This window comes from Mustela lutreola, chromosome X (assembly GCF_030435805.1).
Source record: "Mustela lutreola isolate mMusLut2 chromosome X, mMusLut2.pri, whole genome shotgun sequence".
NCBI classification, from domain to species: domain Eukaryota; kingdom Metazoa; phylum Chordata; class Mammalia; order Carnivora; family Mustelidae; genus Mustela; species Mustela lutreola.
Window position 1 is genome coordinate 44,571,874 of NC_081308.1, and position 20,556 is coordinate 44,592,429.

The 20,556-nt window shown below is 36.9% G+C and overlaps 1 protein-coding gene across 1 annotated transcript; it reads left to right on the plus strand.

Moving 5' to 3' along the window:
• The first annotated feature begins 13,044 nt into the window (after positions 1-13,044).
• Positions 13,045-19,956, plus strand: LOC131821796 (P antigen family member 3-like). The gene is made up of 5 exons (XM_059158123.1): positions 13,045-13,151; positions 14,191-14,282; positions 14,725-14,833; positions 16,815-16,865; positions 19,816-19,956. The coding sequence occupies exons 2-5, from the start codon at positions 14,199-14,201 to the stop codon at positions 19,836-19,838; spliced, it is 267 nt and encodes an 88-aa protein (XP_059014106.1). The 5' UTR covers positions 13,045-13,151; positions 14,191-14,198; the 3' UTR covers positions 19,839-19,956.
• The last annotated feature ends 600 nt before the right edge of the window (positions 19,957-20,556 follow it).

The window sequence follows — 20,556 nt, forward strand, 5'->3', positions numbered from 1 at the left end:
GTTAAGGATTTTATATATATATACATATATATATATATATATATATATATATATATATATAGTATTTAAGATATTTTACCTCTTGTCGTCTTTCCACACTGGGTAATAATTTTGTGTTCGGTAATGTGATCTGATTTGCCCCTTTCAGACCTTTCTTTAGTCATATGTACATAATTTGATTATCAAAAGAATTTTCACCAGTGTTAGTTTGTTGCTGCTTATTTGAAATGGCCATTTCCCATATAGCCCATAGGTAATTTAACAAAATATTACTTTACACAGTGAATATCTTCTTGGGAAAGTTTTGTTAGCCAGACACATCCCAGTATGTACATACTATTATTCAGAGTGCACTTTAGTATGTTCAGCTTCCAACTCCATTGCCCCTTTCTTAATACCCCAGAGCAACCATGGTTCTCTCAATAGAAACTAGTTTTTTGAAAAAAAAGTTATTTCACATATTTGAATGTAGTGACATTCCAGTTAACATTCCTGACTACCGGTAAGCATAAGACTTTATACGGTGATAAGATCCCAACCCAGTAGGGTACCTTTCTTGATACTTAGCTTTTACAGACTTCTTAAACTGTCAGGACCCCTGAACACTTTCTCTTAAACTTCAGGATAAATATTTTGGGTCAGAAGACAAACTTTTGGGGGGACCAAACTAAAAATTCTTATATTTGCCTTGCTGACTTCCTTGAGACTGGGAATACCATAAAATACTTAAGTCTGCTTTCAACTTCCTCTGTTCCACCCCAACCATGTTAAAAAGTAGGTTAAAGTAAAGCCAACTTCTTGAATTGGGTATGGGGGGCGGGTGGAAAGATCATTCCTAATTTTTAGGGCAATGGAGACTATGTTATATCTTTAATCAGTGCTGATAGGTTTTTTGGTCACTCAGCTAACTTTGAGGGTCACTTTTTTGCACTCTATTAAGAAATTTTGAAAGTAGGGGCACCTGGGTGGCTCAGTGGGTTAAGCTGCTGCCTTCGGTTCAGGTCCTGATCTCAGGGTTCTGGGATCGAGTCCCACATCGGGCTCTCTGCTCAGCAGAGAGCCTTCTTCCCTCTCTCTCTCTCTGCCTGCCTCTCTGTTTACTTGTGATCTCTCTATGTCAAATAAATAAATAAAATCTTAAAAAAAAGAAATTTTGAAAGTAGATTACTCTTAGGATTTCTTATTTTCTCTCACGAGAGCTGAGGAAAAGTCCATTTTGTGAGGAGAGTATAGATGGCTAATATCATCTTACCTATAACATCTGAGATCTAGAAAATAGTCTACAAACTAATATAAATATAAGTGTATAATATCTAAATACTTTGTTATTCTGCATGTTAATGTTTTAAAAAGAATATAACCCCTGGTAGAATTGACTTGTTACCTTTTTTTTTTTCTCTAACTTTGGTGCAACCATTTTTTTAACAAGATTTTTTGCCATATATAAATATGTCTGAATAAAGTACATATTTTAGTTAACAAAAATATTGTCAAAGAAATGAGTAGAAAATCAGCTTTTAAATACCAGTTATATAATTTCATATTGTAAATTATGCAGAATCATCTAATGTTTTTCAAAAATGATGTTTCTTTGTACAGAAAAACATGTCTTATTTTTTAAACCTTCTAAAATCTACACGTTAACCTTTCCTGTTACAGGAATCCAAATTGACTAATAGGTACTCTCCGTAACCTGAGATTTTTCAAAATATAAACTAACAGCAAAGGAACTGGTTTTTTGTTTTACAACTATTTCATATATAAAACTGCCCTCATCTAAAATGCTGCCACAAATACCTGGGAGGTTTAACTTATACATGGAATTTTTAGAGATAATAAAGCACAATCTTGTGTTTTGACTTTGAACTATGTATTTGACAAATGTGAACAGTACAGTGTTGATGTTAATGAACTCTTAAGAACTGTTAGCCTGTATTTTCTGTATTTTATTCAGAAACATTTGGATTGAGTTCTGTCACTTGCTAGAATTTTCTTTGGTGCCCAGATATCTTTATGTAATTTGTAAAACTCCAAGGCTTAAATTTCTAAGTTTCAATAGAACATTTTATAGTTATCACACTTAACCTTTTAAATTTACATGGGCAGTTTTTATTATATATGCTTTTGGAGTTCAGTCTAGAAAAAAATTAAGAAAGAACCCCCCCCCCCAAAAAAAAGCCTTTCATTTTAAAAGAGAAGTCCAAAAAATTCAGGCTAAAACAGTTGACACAGAGCTAACAAACCTAACCGTATCTATAACTTACATCCTCTAAGAGTTTGATGCACAGTTGGAATTTTCTCCCTGCAAAGTCAGTATATAACATCCATGAATTATTTATGTGATGATTGCACAAAAAATGAACAGATGAATCTTTCAGCTCATACCCCCCCAAAAAAAACCCAAGGCATTGATCAATAAGACTTTCAAATATAAGGTAAAAATTTGTTTTCAGCAAGTTTTTGTAAAGGCTGTTTTTTTTTCTTTTCACAACTGGATAAGTGCCTATTCTTATCTTTAAAATGTTTTAAAAAGACACGTTGGAATAAAGGTGATACTGATATGCTTGGTACATAATTTCCCTAAATGTCTAATGTATTATATTTTCTATGAAACCTATGTTTTATCAAATCACTATTGAAAGAATTAACTCTGAACAGGATGGGGGGTGGCTTTAAATATTTTGATTTCTTTTGTATGGTTTCATTTGAAAGAATTGTAAAGATTTCAACATTTTTATATTAAGAAACAGCAAATAAATTGTGCGTGTGTGTGTGTGTGTGTGTGTCTGTGTGGGGGGTGGGCAGGAACAGGCAGTTTGTAAAGTTACAGCAACATTCAAGGGCCTTTCTGGGACAGATGGTTTAAAGGGCTCTGAAGCTGGAACTGCTCCTCTCACTTCCCCTTTAAATGGAGTCCAGTTAGAAGAAAGACAATCCCTTTATCAAAAGTTGTTAAGGAGAAGGGAGGTGAAAAATCTGTGTTAGAGCCTAAGTGCTAGTAGGTGGCTAGAGTTTTCTTTTTCAGTGTCCCTTTGGTAGAAGCTCCAAGAAAAGCAGGAAATATTTTCAGCATCATTCTAGTATTATAATCATCCTTATGAATGATTGTTGGCCTGTTAGACTATGAACTCTTTTGAGCAGTAGGACCCAAAGTGAATCCTGTCCCTTTTCTCAGAGCCTAGAAGAATGGCTAAAATTAGGAGACATTTGTTGTTGATCCACAGATTAGAAATGTCTACTACTACTATATTCTTGATTTCTTAGTTTCATATTTTACCTGAAACAATCTCTTATTTTCATGTGGCCCCAGAGTGGAACTGTACTGGATAATTCACTGAAGGCTGTTACAATACAGAGTAGTTGGTGACTATTAGTAGACTCTCAGTATTTATTGCCTAGAGGAACTGATGAACCAATAAAATAATAGGATTTTTTTTAGGTAAATGGCAAAGATTTATTCGGGTTTACTTTGAAAGAATCAAGTATGTGAGCCCAATGATAATTGGAATTGTGAAGCATAGGTAAGCTCTGTCACACTCCCAAGAACAAGCTCATCCTATAGTTTTGGACACTTCTCTGTTTATTACAATGACTATTCTCCATGTTGTTACACTACCACTGTATATGTACAGACTTCTGATTTGGCATGTATGGCCTTTTTTGCATTTTTATGATTTTGTGTCTGTATTTCCCACTCATGTGGGTCCTTGAGTGCAAGGACCTAGTTTCCTTGAGTCTTTTTATGTAGCTACAAAACATCACTTGAAATGTGGTAGACATTACTGAAGACTTGTCTAAATAATTAATATTTTGTAATGACACTGAGTACAGAAGCATTTACCCCCTAAATTGCTGTCTACCATATATGTGTTTTCGTATATCAGGTGTCACAGACTGTTTCAAGGCAACTGTGAGATACTAGCAAAAGTTCTTACTCCTATGTCTCTATCATCCCAGACATGTGCCTCCTGATGGCAGTAACCTACACCACCCATTAAATATATTTGCCACAATTTTGAGCCTAAATCAGTCTATGTCTCTAGACATTGCTAATCTATAGAAAAGGGAATATAGACCACCTGGGTGGCTCAGTTGTTAAGCTTCTGCCTTTGGCTCAGATCATGGTCCCTGGGTACTGGGATGGAGCCCGGAATCAGGCTCTCTGCTCAACGCGGAGCCTGATTCTCCCTTTCCCTCTCCCCCTGCTTGTGTTCCCTCTCCTGCTGTGTGTCTCTCTCTGTCAAATAGATAAGTAAAATCTGTTTTAAAAAAAGAAAGGGGAATAGAGAAACATTACACCACAGAGTTGATGTCAGCAGAATCCCGGCTGTAGGAAACTGTAAGACTAATGATCCAGTTTCTTCAGTAAATGAATTGCCAGGATGAAAGAAAGAAATGGAGGATGAACCTATAAATTAAAAGTGACTTAAGAGACACATCAACCAATTGTAACATATGGATCTTTTTGGGATCCTTATTTGACTAAACTGTAGAATAAATACATATATGAGAATCCAAATAATTATAAAATCGACTTGATATTTAATATTCATTGGAATAATGTTATTGTAGTTATGTTGAAAACAAGAGTCCATAACTTTTAGAGCTACATTCTTAAATATTTGTGGTTGAAATGACATCTGGAATTTGCTTTGTAAGTGGATATTAAGTGCATTAGAGATAATAAAAGAAGGTTGGCCTTGAGCTGATAATTATTAAAGCTAGGTGATGGTTCATTATCTATACTCCTCTCTGCTTTTGTATGTTTGAAATTTTCCACAAGAAAAAGTTAATAAAGATATTTGTCACAGTTCTTTTTTTTTTTTTAATTTTTTATTTTTTATAAACATATATTATTATCCCCAGGGGTACAGGTCTGTGAATCACCAGGTTTACACACTTCACAGCACTCACCAAATCACAGTTCTTAATAAGCTAATATATATATAAGGCACAGAGACAGGAGGAAGAAAAATTTTAGATTGTTTAGAATATGTTGGCTCCATATTCCTTCTTCTAGCCCAGGAGATAAAATGCCCAAAAAGAGAGGGCTGACAAACTCTGGAGTGGCTAGTGTTTCTCTTCCTACAGGCCAGTGTTAGCATTTTTTTCCTTTTAATTTGGCTCATTGAAACAGAAAGACTTAAATTCTTATTGATTGAAAAATAGGAATGCATTCTCACGTTCTGTTGAACAGGATATTTGACACAGTCTAGTTCATATCAATGTGAAAGAGCAGAAATAGAGTCTCCAGGGAACAAATTTCTGGAATTTTATAAAAATCAGTAAAATGCCATTTTTGAATAGTTTCTTAAGAAAAATAGTGGCTAGGGACGCCTGGGTGGCTCAGTGGGTTAAGCCACTGCCTTCGGCTCAGGTCATGATCTTGGGGTCCTGGGATCGAGTCCCACATCGGGCTCTCTCCTCAGCAGGGAGCCTGCTTCCTCCTCTCTCTCTCTGCCTGCCTCTCTGCCTACTTGTGATTTCTCTCTGGCAAATAAATAGATAAAATCTTTAAAAAAAAAAAAGAAAAAGAAAAATAGTGGCTATAGACTTATTAGTTGCATATTTATTAACTTTAAAGTTTCATTTGAAGGTAGGTGAAACAGGAAAGTAAGTAGTTAACATTCCTGACTATAGATATTCCTTCTGTTTTGGACTGTGCTTAGAATTCTGTAAAGGCTAAAACCTCCTAAGGCAGAGTTAGTGAAGTTGTGCAGAAATCAAGAGACATGGGGTCTGTCCCAGCTTCTGTGAGTAAAGGAGCAGGCAGAAAAAACAACATTGGAAGTCCCTTCCAGGAAAATGTGAAGCTGATGCTACCCATTCCACACCTGCTCTCTAAGTGTATTTTAATCACAAGAGCAGGTAGTTCTAGAGAAATAATGGTTTCTCGGAAAAGGCTGGTTGAAAGCTTTACCTAATAGTGCCCCTTATTGGGGTGCCTGGGTGGCTCAGTGGTTTAAGCCTCTGCCTTCGGCTCGGGTCATGATCTCAGGGTCCTGGGGTCGAGCCCCACGTCGGGCTCTTTGCTCAGCGGGGAGCCTGCTTCCCCCTCTCTCTCTACCTGCCTCTCTGCCTACTTGTGATCTCTCTCTATCAAATAAATAAATAAAAATCTTAAAAAAAAAAAAGAGTGCCCCTTATTAGCCCCAGCTGGGCAGACCTTTCTCTTCCAAAGTCCCCCTGTTAGAAGGAACAGAAATATTCCACAAAATTTCTCATTAGTCTTTTCTTGGAAGTCGTTTCCTAACTTGAGTTTGTTCTAATTTCAGCAGGTTTTTAAAATTTTGATGCAGGGGGTGCCTACGTGGCTCAGCTGGTTAAGTGTCTGCCTTCAGCTTGGGTCATGATCCAGGATCTTGGGATGGAGGCCCCTGTCGGGTTCCCTGCTTGATGCAGAGGCTGCTTCTTCCTCTCTTTGCCTGCCTTTCCCCCTGCTTGTGCTCTTTCTCTCTGCCAAATAAATAAAATATTAAAAAAAATAAAATTTCGAGGCAGAAAGATGGGAATGGAACTGTAGGTGGTGGTTGCAAATTAAAACAAATAGTGGTTTGGAGTCCCAACAGGCCATGGATCAAAGCTGATTGTAGCCTCTGCTAAGTTACTTCACCTCTCTAATCTTAAATTATCTCTTCTGTAAAATGGGGATAATCATAGCCCCTTCCTTTATAAATAGCACTGCTTATGAGAAGCCCTTTTGATCTCTTGGGGTAGAGTATTCTCATGTTCCCAAGTACCCCACTGTGTTGTTATTTCATAGTTCTTATCAAAATTGTATTTTTATTTATTATATTTATTAGCCTGAATGTTTCTCTCTTCTGAACTCTGTAGTCCCCTGACTCTGGGATTGAGACTAGATTGTCTCTGTGTCCCCAGAGTCTGGCATGGGGCCTAGAACATGGTGCCCCACAAGTGCTAATAACATGTTTAGTTTATAAATGATTGTCATACCTCCAACTTTTCAAAAATATATTGCTGGGGACGCCTGGGTGGCTCAGTTGGTTAAGCAGCTGCCTTCAGCTCAGGTCATGATCCCAGCGTCCTGGGATCGAGTCCCACATCGGGCTCCTTGCTCAGCAGGGAACCTGCTTCTCCCTCTGCCTCTGCCTGCCATTCTGTCTGCCTGTGTTCAGTCTCTCCCTCTCTCTCTCTGATAAATAAATAAAATCTTTAAAATATATATATATATATATTGCTGTTATTTTACCAAGTATTTGCTGGAAAATGTGAAAATTGATATACCATAAGACTGGTATTTACTCAATTTTTTTTTTTATTGAGAAAAAAATTTTGTCTATCAATCATGCTTCCATTTTTCAGAATCTTCTAGTAACAACTATTACTAACCTTAATACTATGGGATATTCCCTAAGAGGCTGAACTGGCCCCACCTCTGCATTTGATAACTCACTGAACTTTCCCAAATACAAGTGATGGAAACATGGTAGGCCCTTTCTATTTATTCAGTTTAAGAACTGTTGAATGAATACAAGTATGCCAATTATATCATTTTCTTTTACAGAAAAAAGATAGCAATGGGAGGGGGGTGTCTGTATGGCACAGTCAGGTAGGCGTTTGCCTTCAGCTCAGGTCATGATCCCAGGGTTCTGGGATTGACCCCCATGTCAGGCTCCTTGCTCAGTGGGGAGCTTCTCCCTCCCCCTGCTTGCACTCTCATTCACTCTTTTTCTCTCTCCCTCTCAAATAAAAATCTTTTAAAAAAAGAAGGATAGCAATCAGGATTAGATGGTAACAAATTCACACATATAAGACAAGACAAGGCCAAGACCTGACTGATTCAACTAGTAAAGACACAAAGAGCTACTTTTAGATTTAGACAGTTTATATACACAGTGCAAAGAAGAATGAGCTAATGGTGCCGGTTCCCCAGGTTCTTGTCCCACATACCCTAATTAACAAAGAAACAAAAGGGGCTGTATATGAATAGACAGTTTTCCAAAGAAGGCGTACAGATGGCTAACAGCCACATGGAAAGATGCTCAACATCATTCATGATTAGGGAGATACTAATCAAAACCATGATGTGATACCACCTCACACCTCTCAGAATGGCTAAAATTAACATAGGAAACAACAGGTCTTGGCAAAGATGCAGAGAAGGAGGAACCCTCTTACACTGCTGGTGAGACCGCAAACTGGTGCAGCCACTCTGGAAAACAGTATGGAGTTTCCTTAAAAAGTTAAAAATAGAACTATACTATGAACCAGCAATTGTGTACTAGGTATTTACCCAAAGAATACAAAAACACAAATTCAAAGAGATACATGCATCCCAATGTTTATACCAGCAATATCTACAACAGCCAAATTATGGAAAGAGCCCAAGTGTCCATCAACTGAAGAACAGATAAGGATGATGTAGTATAAATATACACAATAGGATATTAGCCCAAAAAAAAAAAAAAAAGAATTAAATCTTACCATTTGCAATGACACAGATGGAGCTAGAGGGTATATTGCTAAGAGACATAGGTCAGAGAAAGACAAATATCCTATGATTTCACTCCTGGAATTTAAGAAACAAATGAACATGGGGGGAGGGGACAAGAGGCAAACTAAGAAACAGACAATTTAGAGAACAAACTGATGATTACTGGAGGGAAGGTAATTAAATAAGTGGAATAGATTAAATGGGTGATGGGTATTGTGATGAGCATCAGGTATTGTATATAGGTGATGAGTCACTAAATTCAACACCTGAAACTAAATTTCACTGTATGTTAACGACCTGGAATTTACATTATACCCAAGCAGAGCAGGAATTTCTATTTTATTAACTGTGGGCCGCTTAAATTCCATGCTTCAGCCAACAGACCAAACAAATTGCTAGAGTCCTTTCTAACTCCTTGAGCTGTAATACTGAATGTGAAATCTTTGCTTAGTGGCCCATATCAATAAACTCAGCCTGAGCCAACTTTATGTTCATTTCACCATTGTTCCATATTCCATGGATATTCTTAGTATCCATTCCCACACATGTTCTCCAGATTTCTGTCTGTATAAATCATAAATTCAAGTAGCTCTTTTGCCATGCAGCTCACCTCCTCATGGGTTACATAGTACCTCACCTTTAGGGGCCTACTGGGATGTGAGTTCAGTTATAGGTCTAAAAGTAAAGAAGGGTGATGGCAAGTGGGTCCTGAGGACAATCAGCATTGTTATGCATGAAAACTGCCTCATGGGGGGCTCTTACCATTTGCTTAAGCAATGAAAGTCTAATACCCTCAGACACAGGTGAAAAAGCTATACTACTGTGGGTGGGGAAGCTACCCCTGGGAATGGGGAGACCAATTCCACTGGCCATGAGGTGAAATCATCTACTGGTGAATAAGACTTGTCAGAACTTAGGGGTTCAATGTAACAGCTTTATCAAGGCCTTCCTACACGTTCCTATTCCAATTTACAGGATCACCTTCTTTCCCAATCAATTGCCCTCACTTCAACAGTAGACACCCTGCAAGGCTAGGTCTTCCATTGTAATTCAGCCAATTAAAGGATAAGATTCAGTATTTGATTTTCAGGAATTTCAATCCTGTTTCTACGGGAGATAAGGCTCTCCTTCAGGGCACAAATAGAAAAACTTAAGACATTTGTTACTCAGAATTCAAATCCTTCAGCTCATCTTTTTCTCTTACTACTTTGTCCAGGGACATTTGGAGAAACCAACCGATGTCCTTATATCCTTAGCTTTCAAAAAATATTCTAAATATCATATACAGAGTCACTTAGCTCCTTCTTTCTTAGGAGTATCCACTGCAGATATTTTGCATATCTCTATAAACAATTCATGGACTATCTCTCTTTACTGCTGAAAATAGAGTCATTAATTTCTCTAAATCTAGTAATACTAAACAGTCAATTCCAGAAACTCAAGAATCCATTCAGAAAACTCATCTTTAACATTCAGTTCCTCTAAAACCACTCTCAGCACCAAAATGTGCATTAATTGGTGTTCTCCAGAGAAACAGAACCAATAAGATATAGATATAGATAGATATAGGTAAATACAAAAGTATTATAGGAATTGGCTCTTGTGATTGTGAGGCTGAGAAATCTCACAATTTTCTGTCTGCAGGCTGGAGAAAAAGGAAAGTCAGTGCTGTGATTCAGAGTCTGAAGGCTTGAGAATCATGGGACTGACCAATGGCCTAAGTCACTGTCTGAGTCCAAAAGCTTAAGAACCAGGAACACTGATTTCTGAGGGCAAAAGATGGATGTCTCAGCTGAAGCAGAGAGCAAATTCTTACTTTACCTTTTTGTTCTATTTAGGACCACAACAAATTAAATGATGCCCATTAACATTGAAGAGGGCAGTCTTCTTTACTCAGGCTACTGATTTAAATGTTAATCTCCTCTGGGAACATTGTCAAAAACACACCAAAAAATAATACTTTACAAGCTACCTGGGCATTCCTTAGCTTAATCAAGCCGACACATAAAATGGACCAGCACACCAGTGAAGCCATAAGAGCCTTGGGTTTTACTTGAAGAAAAGCCTTTTGATTTGTTGTTTTATTTCTTTGTTTTTTTAGAAAATTCCCTTAATACATTAAAGGTATTCATGTTACCTGTTTCTTCTTCTTAAGTGTCAGCAGGTGCCTACAGACTCTTGTTCTCTTGGTGTCTTGTGAAGACTGTATGCATTACTTGGCTGTATCAAAAGGACTCCATATCCTACTACACCTATCCTCTGTGTATCTTATGAAGCAAGTGTGAGAGTTGCATTTCACGTAATAAGTAATACATAATTTGACCTCAACCACCAAGCAGTCTGAGCTAAGATTCCAGCTCTTTATGTTACTCTGGAAAATGACAGCTTCCCTGAATCTGTAGAATTTGCTCCACCCCCCAATCTCACCCTTGGGCCTGTTAAAACTTAATTTTTCCTGTACCCCTAGGACTAAAAATACATTATATGTTTATTAAAAAATTAATTTAAAAAAAAACTTAATTTTTTCCCTAGATTCTCCTGCTTGAAAGAAAGGACACTCTTGTCGTGTGGGAAATTGCAGCACTCCCACAGGTAGAGCATCTGCTGGGAGTCCCAAATCCTAACTCCTTGCTTAGCAGCCCAGAGAGTTCCTAGAGTCAGGCATCAGGCAATTCTTGTTTTTACAATGTCTTTCATATTTTCTGCTGTTTCCTGTGTGTCACCAGAGCTGCTTCACAGACTAGCTTTCATCCAAGTCCAGTCACTGCCTTATAACAAGTTGGGCAGCAGCTATCTCCCACAGGAATGGTGAGAGAAAGCTGAAGATTGGCAAACCTCTGCCCTTTGAAGTGGACTGAACAATTCAGGAATAATCAAAGCCCAGATCCTCATGAACCATTGCTGTCTAGCCATTTGATGGCATGAATTTGACCATTTGCTGGTTATGTGGTCACAGAAAGTCCAAGTCCAGAAATCACAATCGCCCATTCTTTGAGCACTTGATAGCCCTCATTAACAACAGGTATTAACAGGAAAAAAAGCAAGTTAAATTTGGTGATGATGGTGTCCTTGCTGAGATTATCAAAAAGGATAAAAGATAAACTAAATGAAAGACCAAGGATTATGATTAGTCTCAGTCCTAAATTTTTTTTTTTTTTTTTTTAAGAAACACAATTCCTATTCAACCTGCTTTTTATGGGGAGAAAGACGGAGACTTACTTTACCCTGACTCATGGTATTTCTTTAAAAGAAGCCTCGGGGCACCTGAGTAGCTCAGTCAGTTAAGTGTCTGTCTTCCACTCACCTCATGATCTCCGAGTCCTGGGATCAAGCCCAGCATTTGGCTCCCTACTTGCCAGGGAGCCTGCTCCTTCCTCTCCCACTGCTGTTCCCCTTGCTTCTACTCTCTCTCAATCTCTCTCTCTCTCTGTGTCAAATAAATAAATAAAATCTTTAAAAAATTAAAAATTAAAATAAAATAAAAGAAGCCTAACTGGATAGAATACATACGAGTTCACCAAAACATCCTAATTTATTTTCAAAATGCTACTTTCTGATTAGGGCCCCCTTCCTGACCTTTCCTTCCATATACTACTTCTCACAGAAAACTGGTAAGTTATATAAAAGTAATAAGAAAGGAAATCTGCACACAGCTCTTTGTTTATGTTCATAAGAGCTCATACTCCACTGGGTTCCTCAACATAACTTCACTAATCCAGGAATCTCTTGCCGAAGAAGATAAAAATGGGAAATAACTCTTATTCATTCCAAGAATTTTACAAGACCCATCAATTCTTCAATTAAAAAGTGCCAAGTGACATTTTTCAACCTCATGACTCTTTGAACCATTGTCTTAAAATTCTTGCCTCACCACATTCTCTAAGTCCAAACCAGTCTATTATGATTAACATACATTAACTGCACTTTATCCTGACGTTTGTAGACCTGCTCTACATCAACTTTGAAATCTGAATAAATATCTCTCCTGCCCTGCCACCTGCAAGACTCTACTAAAGCTCAGTCCAGGTAGGGCTCTCCCTTACACTATTATGCAATAAAGTCACCTTCACTTAGCAAATTGGCTGATATTTTTTTTTCCTTTTTTTAAAATAATTTTTTTTATAAACATATAATATATTTTTATCCCCTGGGGTACAGGTATGTGAATCACCAGGTTTACACACTTCACAGCACTCACCATAGCACATACCCTCCCCAATGTCTATTACCCCACCCCCCTTCCCCCAACACCCCTCCCCCCAGCAACCCTCAGTTTGTTTTGTGAGACTGACAGTGGACTGAGCATGACAGACGTCCCAGAAACACAGAAATGATTAATCAAAGCATGTATAAAAATAATAAAAACATCCATTTCTGTCACGTTGTTCTGAGAAACATTCTTCACAAAGGGTAACCCGGGTTATCGGTCTCCAAAGTTTCTGGATGCACAGGGACGACTAGACAGGAAGAAAAAGCCCTGTTTCTTGTTCTCGGGAGGCTGCGCGGTTCTGAGTCTCAGTGGCAACCTCTAGCAAACCTCAACCCACATTTCACGTGCCTCAATCAGTGCGCATGCCCGTTGCTGTGCACGTCAGTTTCTGCACATGCGCCTTGCAGTCTGTGTTCTGCGACCAGAGCTGAGGCGAAGGCAGTCGTGTTCCTTACGTCTTGATTCTTTCTGTGGAAGACGCTCCTGGTAGGTCCACAAATCAGTTTTTCCAGGAATCTTAAGTGTGATTTACTGTAAAGGGGGTGCTGTTGGGCTTCGGGCAAGTCCAGGTGGCACAATCGGTAGCCTCCAGGAAGGAAGGTTGTGTTGGTCGCCATTCTTCTCACAGGCGTTGTGACCGTCATGGCGGTTGTTAGTCGGCGTGGGGGTGGGAGGGCAGGCAAGGGAGGAATGTGAGACACAGAGAGAACGGGTCAAATAAAGATGGGGGTGCGCCTTGGGGTTATTATTTGAGGTGTTTGGGTCCCGAAAGTACCTGGAACTGCCGGCAGAGCGCGGAAGCTGGATTCCTCGCTGGGGCCCTGGGCAGGGAGCCAGCCAGGTGGGCAGAAAAAAAGGGTCTAGAAACGGGGAATGCTGTGGGGTTGTAACTGCTTTCTGAGACTTGTGGTGTACCATGCGAAATGCAAGGGAGGAGAGGACCCTTTAATCGGTGTTGACACTAAACATCTCTGCCCTTGTAGTGTGAAAACAGCCAGGTCATGATCTCAGGGTCCTGGGATCGAGCCCCACATTGGGCTCTCTGCTCAGCCGGAGGCCTGCTTCCTCCTCTCTCTCTGCCCGCCACTCTGCCTACTTATGATCTCTCTCTCTCTGTGTGTGTGTGTCAAATAAATAAATTTAAAAGAAAAGAAAAAGAAAAGAAAACAGCTATATATCCTGGGGCTTGGAAAGTATTTTGGGGGCGCCTGGGTGGCTCAGTCAGTTAAACGTCTGCCTTCGGCTTAGGTCATGAACCCAGGGTCTTGGGATGGAGCCCCATACGGACTCCCTGCTGGGTGGGGATTCTGCTTCTCCCTCTCCCTCTGTTGCTCCCAGGGCTTGTGCTTGGCGAGTGTGCTCGTGTGTGCGCGCGCGCGTTCTCTCTCTCTCTGATATATAAATAAATTTTTTTTAACTTAAAATATCTTCAAAGTTAAAAAAAATTAAAAGAAAATATTTAGCCATGGTAGTGGTATAGCTATTCTCTAGATACATTTTCCAAATACCAATATTCTACTTTCAGGGTGAAATATGAGTGAGCTTGTAAAACCAAGATCCAAATCTAAACAAAGAAGAAATGATCAAAAGTGTTCCCAGGGAATTGAAACTGTGGTTGTGAGTACTTTAACATTTGATGTTTTCTATTACCAGAAATTTATATTTTTGAAAATTTTGCTAAACTACTATGGATACAATGATAAGTTTTCTCTGGTGATAAATGGGAGGGAAACACTGATCCAGGAGAATTCCATTGAGGTGTTGCCTGTGGAAATATACCCTGGGATTTCTTTCCCATGTTTTTTTAACAACAAACTGCACACATCTATCCCAGTATAATTTAAAGTAGCCTCCAAAGTCCTTGTTGGTATTTTTTCTTGAGTAGTCTATGGGAAGAGTAACTTCATTAAAAATAAGTTTATAGAATCTGGTTTTAAAAATGCCTTTATACTTATTTATGACTAGATATATCTGTGTATTTTATGATTCATATTGTTGGCATGTATGAACAACAAAGCTTTTTATTTGCCCACGTGTGTGCATGCACACACACCCCTAGGCCCAGCAGCTCAGTGATGAGCAACTGAAACAGAAGAAGGCACCACCTGCAAAACAGGATATTACACCTGATCAAGGGAAGGAAGCTGAAGGAGGACCTGTGGCTCAAGGTGAAGGGAAAGGGAAGAAGAATGCTTAAGGGGGCTGGGGGCATATGTGGGCATCATGCATTATGACATATAACAGGAGGAAGGAAAACAGATTATCTCAAACCTTTCCTGAAAGTAGGCTGAAAATATGAGGAGACAATATTCGCAGCTTTGTGTGGTCTTCACTATAATGAATTTGTGCTTTTTGTACAAGATTTTTTTTTTGCTTGAAAATATAGACCTTGCCAAAACAAAGGAAACTGTATTCAATTATAACTACAAAAATTGCACATCATTTCAATAGTTTGTTTTCCTCAGAACGTTGTTATGTGAGCTTTTTAGTCATTGCATCAAAAGCATAAATGATTAAAAGTGTAAGCAACTTTTAACAGCACATGCAAAGTCAACATATAACACCTGGAATAAGAGCCTGTTTGCGTAAGGATGGTAGTCTCATTTTATGAGAAAACAGGCTCAGGGATCATGGTTTGCCAAAGAGCACTTCACTCATGGAGGCATAATTCATATTTCATTCGAAAATTTATGTTCTTCTTACCACATATGTTGTTGTATGAGAAGTGTATGAAATCTTGCCATTTGCAATGGTGTGGATGGAGCTAGAATGTATTATGCTAAGCAGATTAAATCAGAGAAAGACAAATATACGATTTCACTCATGTGAGATTTAAGAAACAAAACAGATGAACACAGAAAAAAGAGAGGCAAGCCAAGAAACAGACTCTTAACTATAGAGAAAAAACTGTGGATTACTGGAGGGGAGTTGGGCCGGGGTGAGAGGGTGGTGGGAGAGTATTTTTTTGTGATGAGCACTGGATGTTGTATGTAAGTGATGAATCATTAAATTCTACATCTGAAACTAATATACCATTTGTTAATTAACTGGAATTTAAATACAAACTTTAAGAAAAAAAATAAAAACAAACAAAAGTGAATTGCTTTGTATAAAATGCTTAATATTCCAATATGTCTTTACTGTAAAGTAGCTCAGTCCTGGCCCAGGAATAAATGCAGTTCAGTGGAGCAGGAGAGAGACTCCAGAAGAGAGCTCAATAAATGATAGCCACTATTTCCTTTTATTGTTAGTTTGATCTGGTAAACTTGGTAATAGCTGGGTAATTTAGAATACTGGCATATAGTTAAATATATTAGTATGATTTTTAAATTGGCTTTTAAAAGATGTTTAAATACTTCTATGATTAGGAAAATCAAAAGTACCTTAAAATTACCATACAACCAAAAACTTTCTTCTAAATATAGTATTTTTACCATTTATACTCAATTATTTACACAGTTCAGGGCATGGATTATTTCAGCAATTCATTGTTAAAAGGTTTCCACTATATGACTGACAGCAAAGCCCATTAATTTCCTTCCAACCTACTTCCTTTATTCTCATTTTAGGACAGAAATTTTGCTAATACTTTGATGGTGTTTTTGATACTTTGTTCTAAATAGGACTTGTTTATGAAAACTTACGTATAGGATCTTTGTACCTTAATATAGCTAGTTAATTTTAATAAAGTAAGTTTCAGGTTGCCCCAAAAAGGGTTGTGTGTCACTACTACAAGATTTGTCATAAGCCCAAATATGCACATAGTGAATCCTTTAGAAAATTACTTTTTTATTGCAGTTAAAATCCTGTTCATAGTGTGGATTTCAGATTTTGTAGATAGCTGATGCTCTCTACTCTTGGTGGTGGTATAATTTTTATATATATATATATATTATATATATATATATAATGATATAATGGAAATGGAAATGTAGTGTGTTTATCTTTTTGTGTGTGTGGTTTATCTTTAGATTGTCATTTAAAATAGTTTTTCATAATATAGGAAAACAAAGATGTAAGTCTATCCTTCCATCATAGTTACCATCATAGTAACCTACAGGATTTCATTTCATATAACTGAAGGAATAAATATTTTTTCCTTATTTATATTTCATGTTCATTGCTTAAACTGTTAACTTTTTTTTTAAGAGCCTGATGGGGAAGTTGATCTCTGGGAGCTGGCTGAACCAAAGACTTGGGGTAAGGGTAAAGATGGTCTGAATGACAAGGGGCAAATTTACCAAATGTAGAGCCCATTAAAATGCCAGAAGCAGGTATGTTAGCCATTAAGAATGCAAAGTATGTGGTTTTAGTTTTCGGAATATTTTATCACCAATAATATAGATATAACATTATTGTTGCTTTAATAAAACAGTTGCATTTTAAATCCTTTCCCCAAAGAAGCCTCAAATGACTAAAAAAGAAAGTGACAAGAGATATTCAAGTTTATTATTCTACATATAATAAAGATTATTTGGTAGGTAATTTGGACCCTAAGTGCATGACTGACTTACTTATAGACCATCAGATCTAGAAACAAATTTGGTCAAAGCCATATTGAACTATAAAATATAAAACCATTTTCTTAATTTTGAGTGTAAGTACTTTAACCAAGAGCTGATAATTTTCAGATTCTTTCATAATTTCTACTTTTACAAATACATAATGCATTCATAATAAATATCAGCTTATATAAAATATACTGAGGCACTGAAGTAGGTTCTACTACCAGCTCTAACATGATTTGTATGATTCCAGGAGAATCCCTTAACTTCTAAACTCACCTTTACTCCTGTATAATTAGTGAAGTCAAATCAGATATATTAAAGTAACTTTTAATGCTGATTTTTACATTCTCTGGTTCTGTTGGACAGCATGTATAGAATACAAAGATAGGCTGTTTTGCATGACTCAAATTATAAAATATCATCTGGCATCAAATTTTAACATTTGAATTGAGATTTCATTGCTACTAAGATAATGAGTAAATACTGCTTGATGTTTTTCTATATGGAAACCCAAATAGGTATAAGTAGATTCCATCAAATTCTGATTTCTTTTGGCTGTTAAAAAAATCGCATTTTAAGTCCTTTATCCCAATAAAGCCTCAAATGACTACATAAGAAAATGGCAAGAGGGAGTCAAGTTTCTAGTATCTGTGGCAGATCAAGTAGAGAAAATCCATGTAATCACTGAAGCTCAAGATGGGTTTAAGATCTCTGTGCTAAGCACACTCACTTTCCCATCAGTCTTCATGAGATACTGTCCCTAATAAAAATGTGAACACTATGATAACATCACATATAATCATAGGGAAAATGACGTAAATTGCTGCCTTGAGACATATATTGATAAGATTTGAAGTTTAAAGTCTTTAACTTTAATAATTCCTAAGTAATCAACATATTTTATACATTTGTTTTTCTAATCATTGACCATAATAAGAGCTTCTGAATTTAAATGACACATTTGGTATTTAGAGAGGAAATTACCTTTAATTGGCCTAAACCTTTTTAGTCTACATTGCTGAACCATTCCATTAGACTATTTATATAAAAAATAGTTTTCAGACTATTTCTGGGAGCCTACTGAACATGGATAAAATGTACTCATAGGAAGATCATAGCCTTTAAAATGCATGTTATTACTTAGATAATACATTACAGCAGTATCCAATATAAAAGGCAAGAAAAAAAGAAGCAATGGAATAAACCTAACAAAAAGGAAAAAGGTACTTAATAAAAGGTATGGAATATTAGTAAAAGGGAAAGTAATGCAACTAATAAATCAGGAAGACTGCTCTTCTAAAAAATATTTATGGGGCACCTGGGTGGCTCAGTGGGTTAAAGCCTCTGCCTTCAGCTCAGGTCATGATCCCAGGGTCCTGGGATCGAGTCCCGCATCAGGCTCTCTGCTCAGCAGGGAACCTGCTTCCCCCCCCCTCTCTCTGTGCCTGCCTCTCTGCCCACTTGTCATCTGTCTGTCAAATAAATAAATAAAATCTTTAAAAAAATTTATGAAGAGTATCCACTAGTGTACATAATCCTGAAGAAAATTTAAAAAGTGAAGTGTACATAATAAAGAATATGAACAAGACACTAATAAAGGGTATTTTATATAATTGAAAGTGAATATGTTCTTTAACTCTTAATATTTTTAAAGTATGGATGAAATGATTGATATAGTAGGAAAACTTATATATCCCTGTAGTATTTGAATATCTGAACATTGCAGATAATATGAGAAAACTTCTGAAGTTTTTCAGAGTTGTCCCTCAGAAGCACTTACTTTTAGTGAATAATATGATATTGATTGTATACTTGAAAGGTGAAGAAAGTAAACATTTTTAAACATTCTCACAGACAAGTTAACTATATGCAGTAATGGATATGTTAATTACTTATGTTTATTTGGTAGTCACAGTGTACAAGTAGGAGAAAAATCATCATGTACACTTGAAGTATATACAAGTATATTTGACAATTATTCCTCAATAAAAGTTTTTTTTAGAAAGCACTTACTTTTAGAAACAAATTTTTTACTTTTCTAGGTATCTTCCTCTCCCTTTCTTCATTCATTTCCTTTTTCCCCTCCTCAATTCATTCCCTCCATTTTTGTATCATGCTATAAAGACATGGTATATATGTGCTTCACATTTTGATGTCAGAAACAATGGTGATGACTTAAAATCAGTATGACCATGTAATTTATGATACAAATGGTCAGCAAAAATATGACATTGTCTAAGCTATCTTATATCCAGAATGTTATTTCAAGTGGAAGCTTTTATTTTATTTATTTTTAAATATTTCTTATTTACTTAGCACAAACACACAAGTGGGGGAGGGGCAGAGGGTGAGAAAGAGAATATCCAATAGACTCCATGCTGAGCCCTACATGGTCTTGATCTCATGACCCTGATATCATGACCTGAGTTCTGTTCATTTATTATATTCTGAACTTGAACAGCCTTTTTGTTTCCTTGTACCCAGAGAAAGAGTAATATTTAAAAAATATTGATTAAATATATGCTTAGAAATCTATCTTATAAAACCAAAACTATAGTGTTTGTTGTACAACTTTAATGTACTATAAATAAAATTCTGCTAAGTAATGTTTCCAACTGTTTTGTGTTTTGTTTACCTTACAGATGAAGGGCAATCACAGGTTTAAAAGAAGACTGAAGCTGAAAAGAAGCTTAAAAGAAGCTGAAACCATGCAAAGTGTTCTTATGTTGGATATTTCACTGTTAAAACTTTCTCAATAAAGTTTTACAACTTTCTCCAAAGAATCATGCAAATATTTTGTTAAACTTATTTCTAAGCATTGATGCTATTGAAAATCATATCAGTTCATTTATTATTTCCCTGAAAGAGAACATTTATTGAACATCTACTTTGTAATTTTCATGTCTTTTTTATTCAAGTATAATTAATATTCAGTGTTATATTAGTTTCAGGTATACAATATAATGATTCAACAATTCTACACATTACCTGATGGTCATCAAAATAAATACACTGTTAACCCCCTTTACCTATTTTACCCATTCCCCCCCAACACACCTCTCCTCTGGCAACCATCAGTCTGTTCTTTGTATTTAAGAGTCTGTTTTTTATTTGTCTCCTTTTTTCTTTTTTCATTTTGTTCATTATTGTGATTTATCTGGTATATACAGATGTATTTTTAAATTGATGTTCTCTTCAGCAACTTTGCTAAATATGCTTTTTAATTTTGAAAGTCCGTGTCTAGCTTCTTTTTGGTTTTCTTTTTTTTTTAAGATTTTATTTATTTGACAGACAGAGATCACAGTAGGTGGGGAGAGAGGCAGAGAGAGAGAGAGAGAGAGGAAGAAGGCTCCCTGCTGAGCAGAGAGCATGATGTGGGGGCT

Coding starts and splice junctions, on each gene's coding strand:
- LOC131821796 (XM_059158123.1), top strand. CDS start 14,199: ATGAGTGAGCTTGTAAAACCAAGATCCAAATCTAAACAAAGAAGAAAT. Junction 14,834..16,814: donor AGGAGGACCTGTGGCTCAAG/GTGAAGGGAAAG, acceptor TTTTTTTTTAAG/AGCCTGATGGGGAAGTTGAT. Junction 16,866..19,815: donor GGCTGAACCAAAGACTTGGG/GTAAGGGTAAAG, acceptor TTTACCTTACAG/ATGAAGGGCAATCACAGGTT.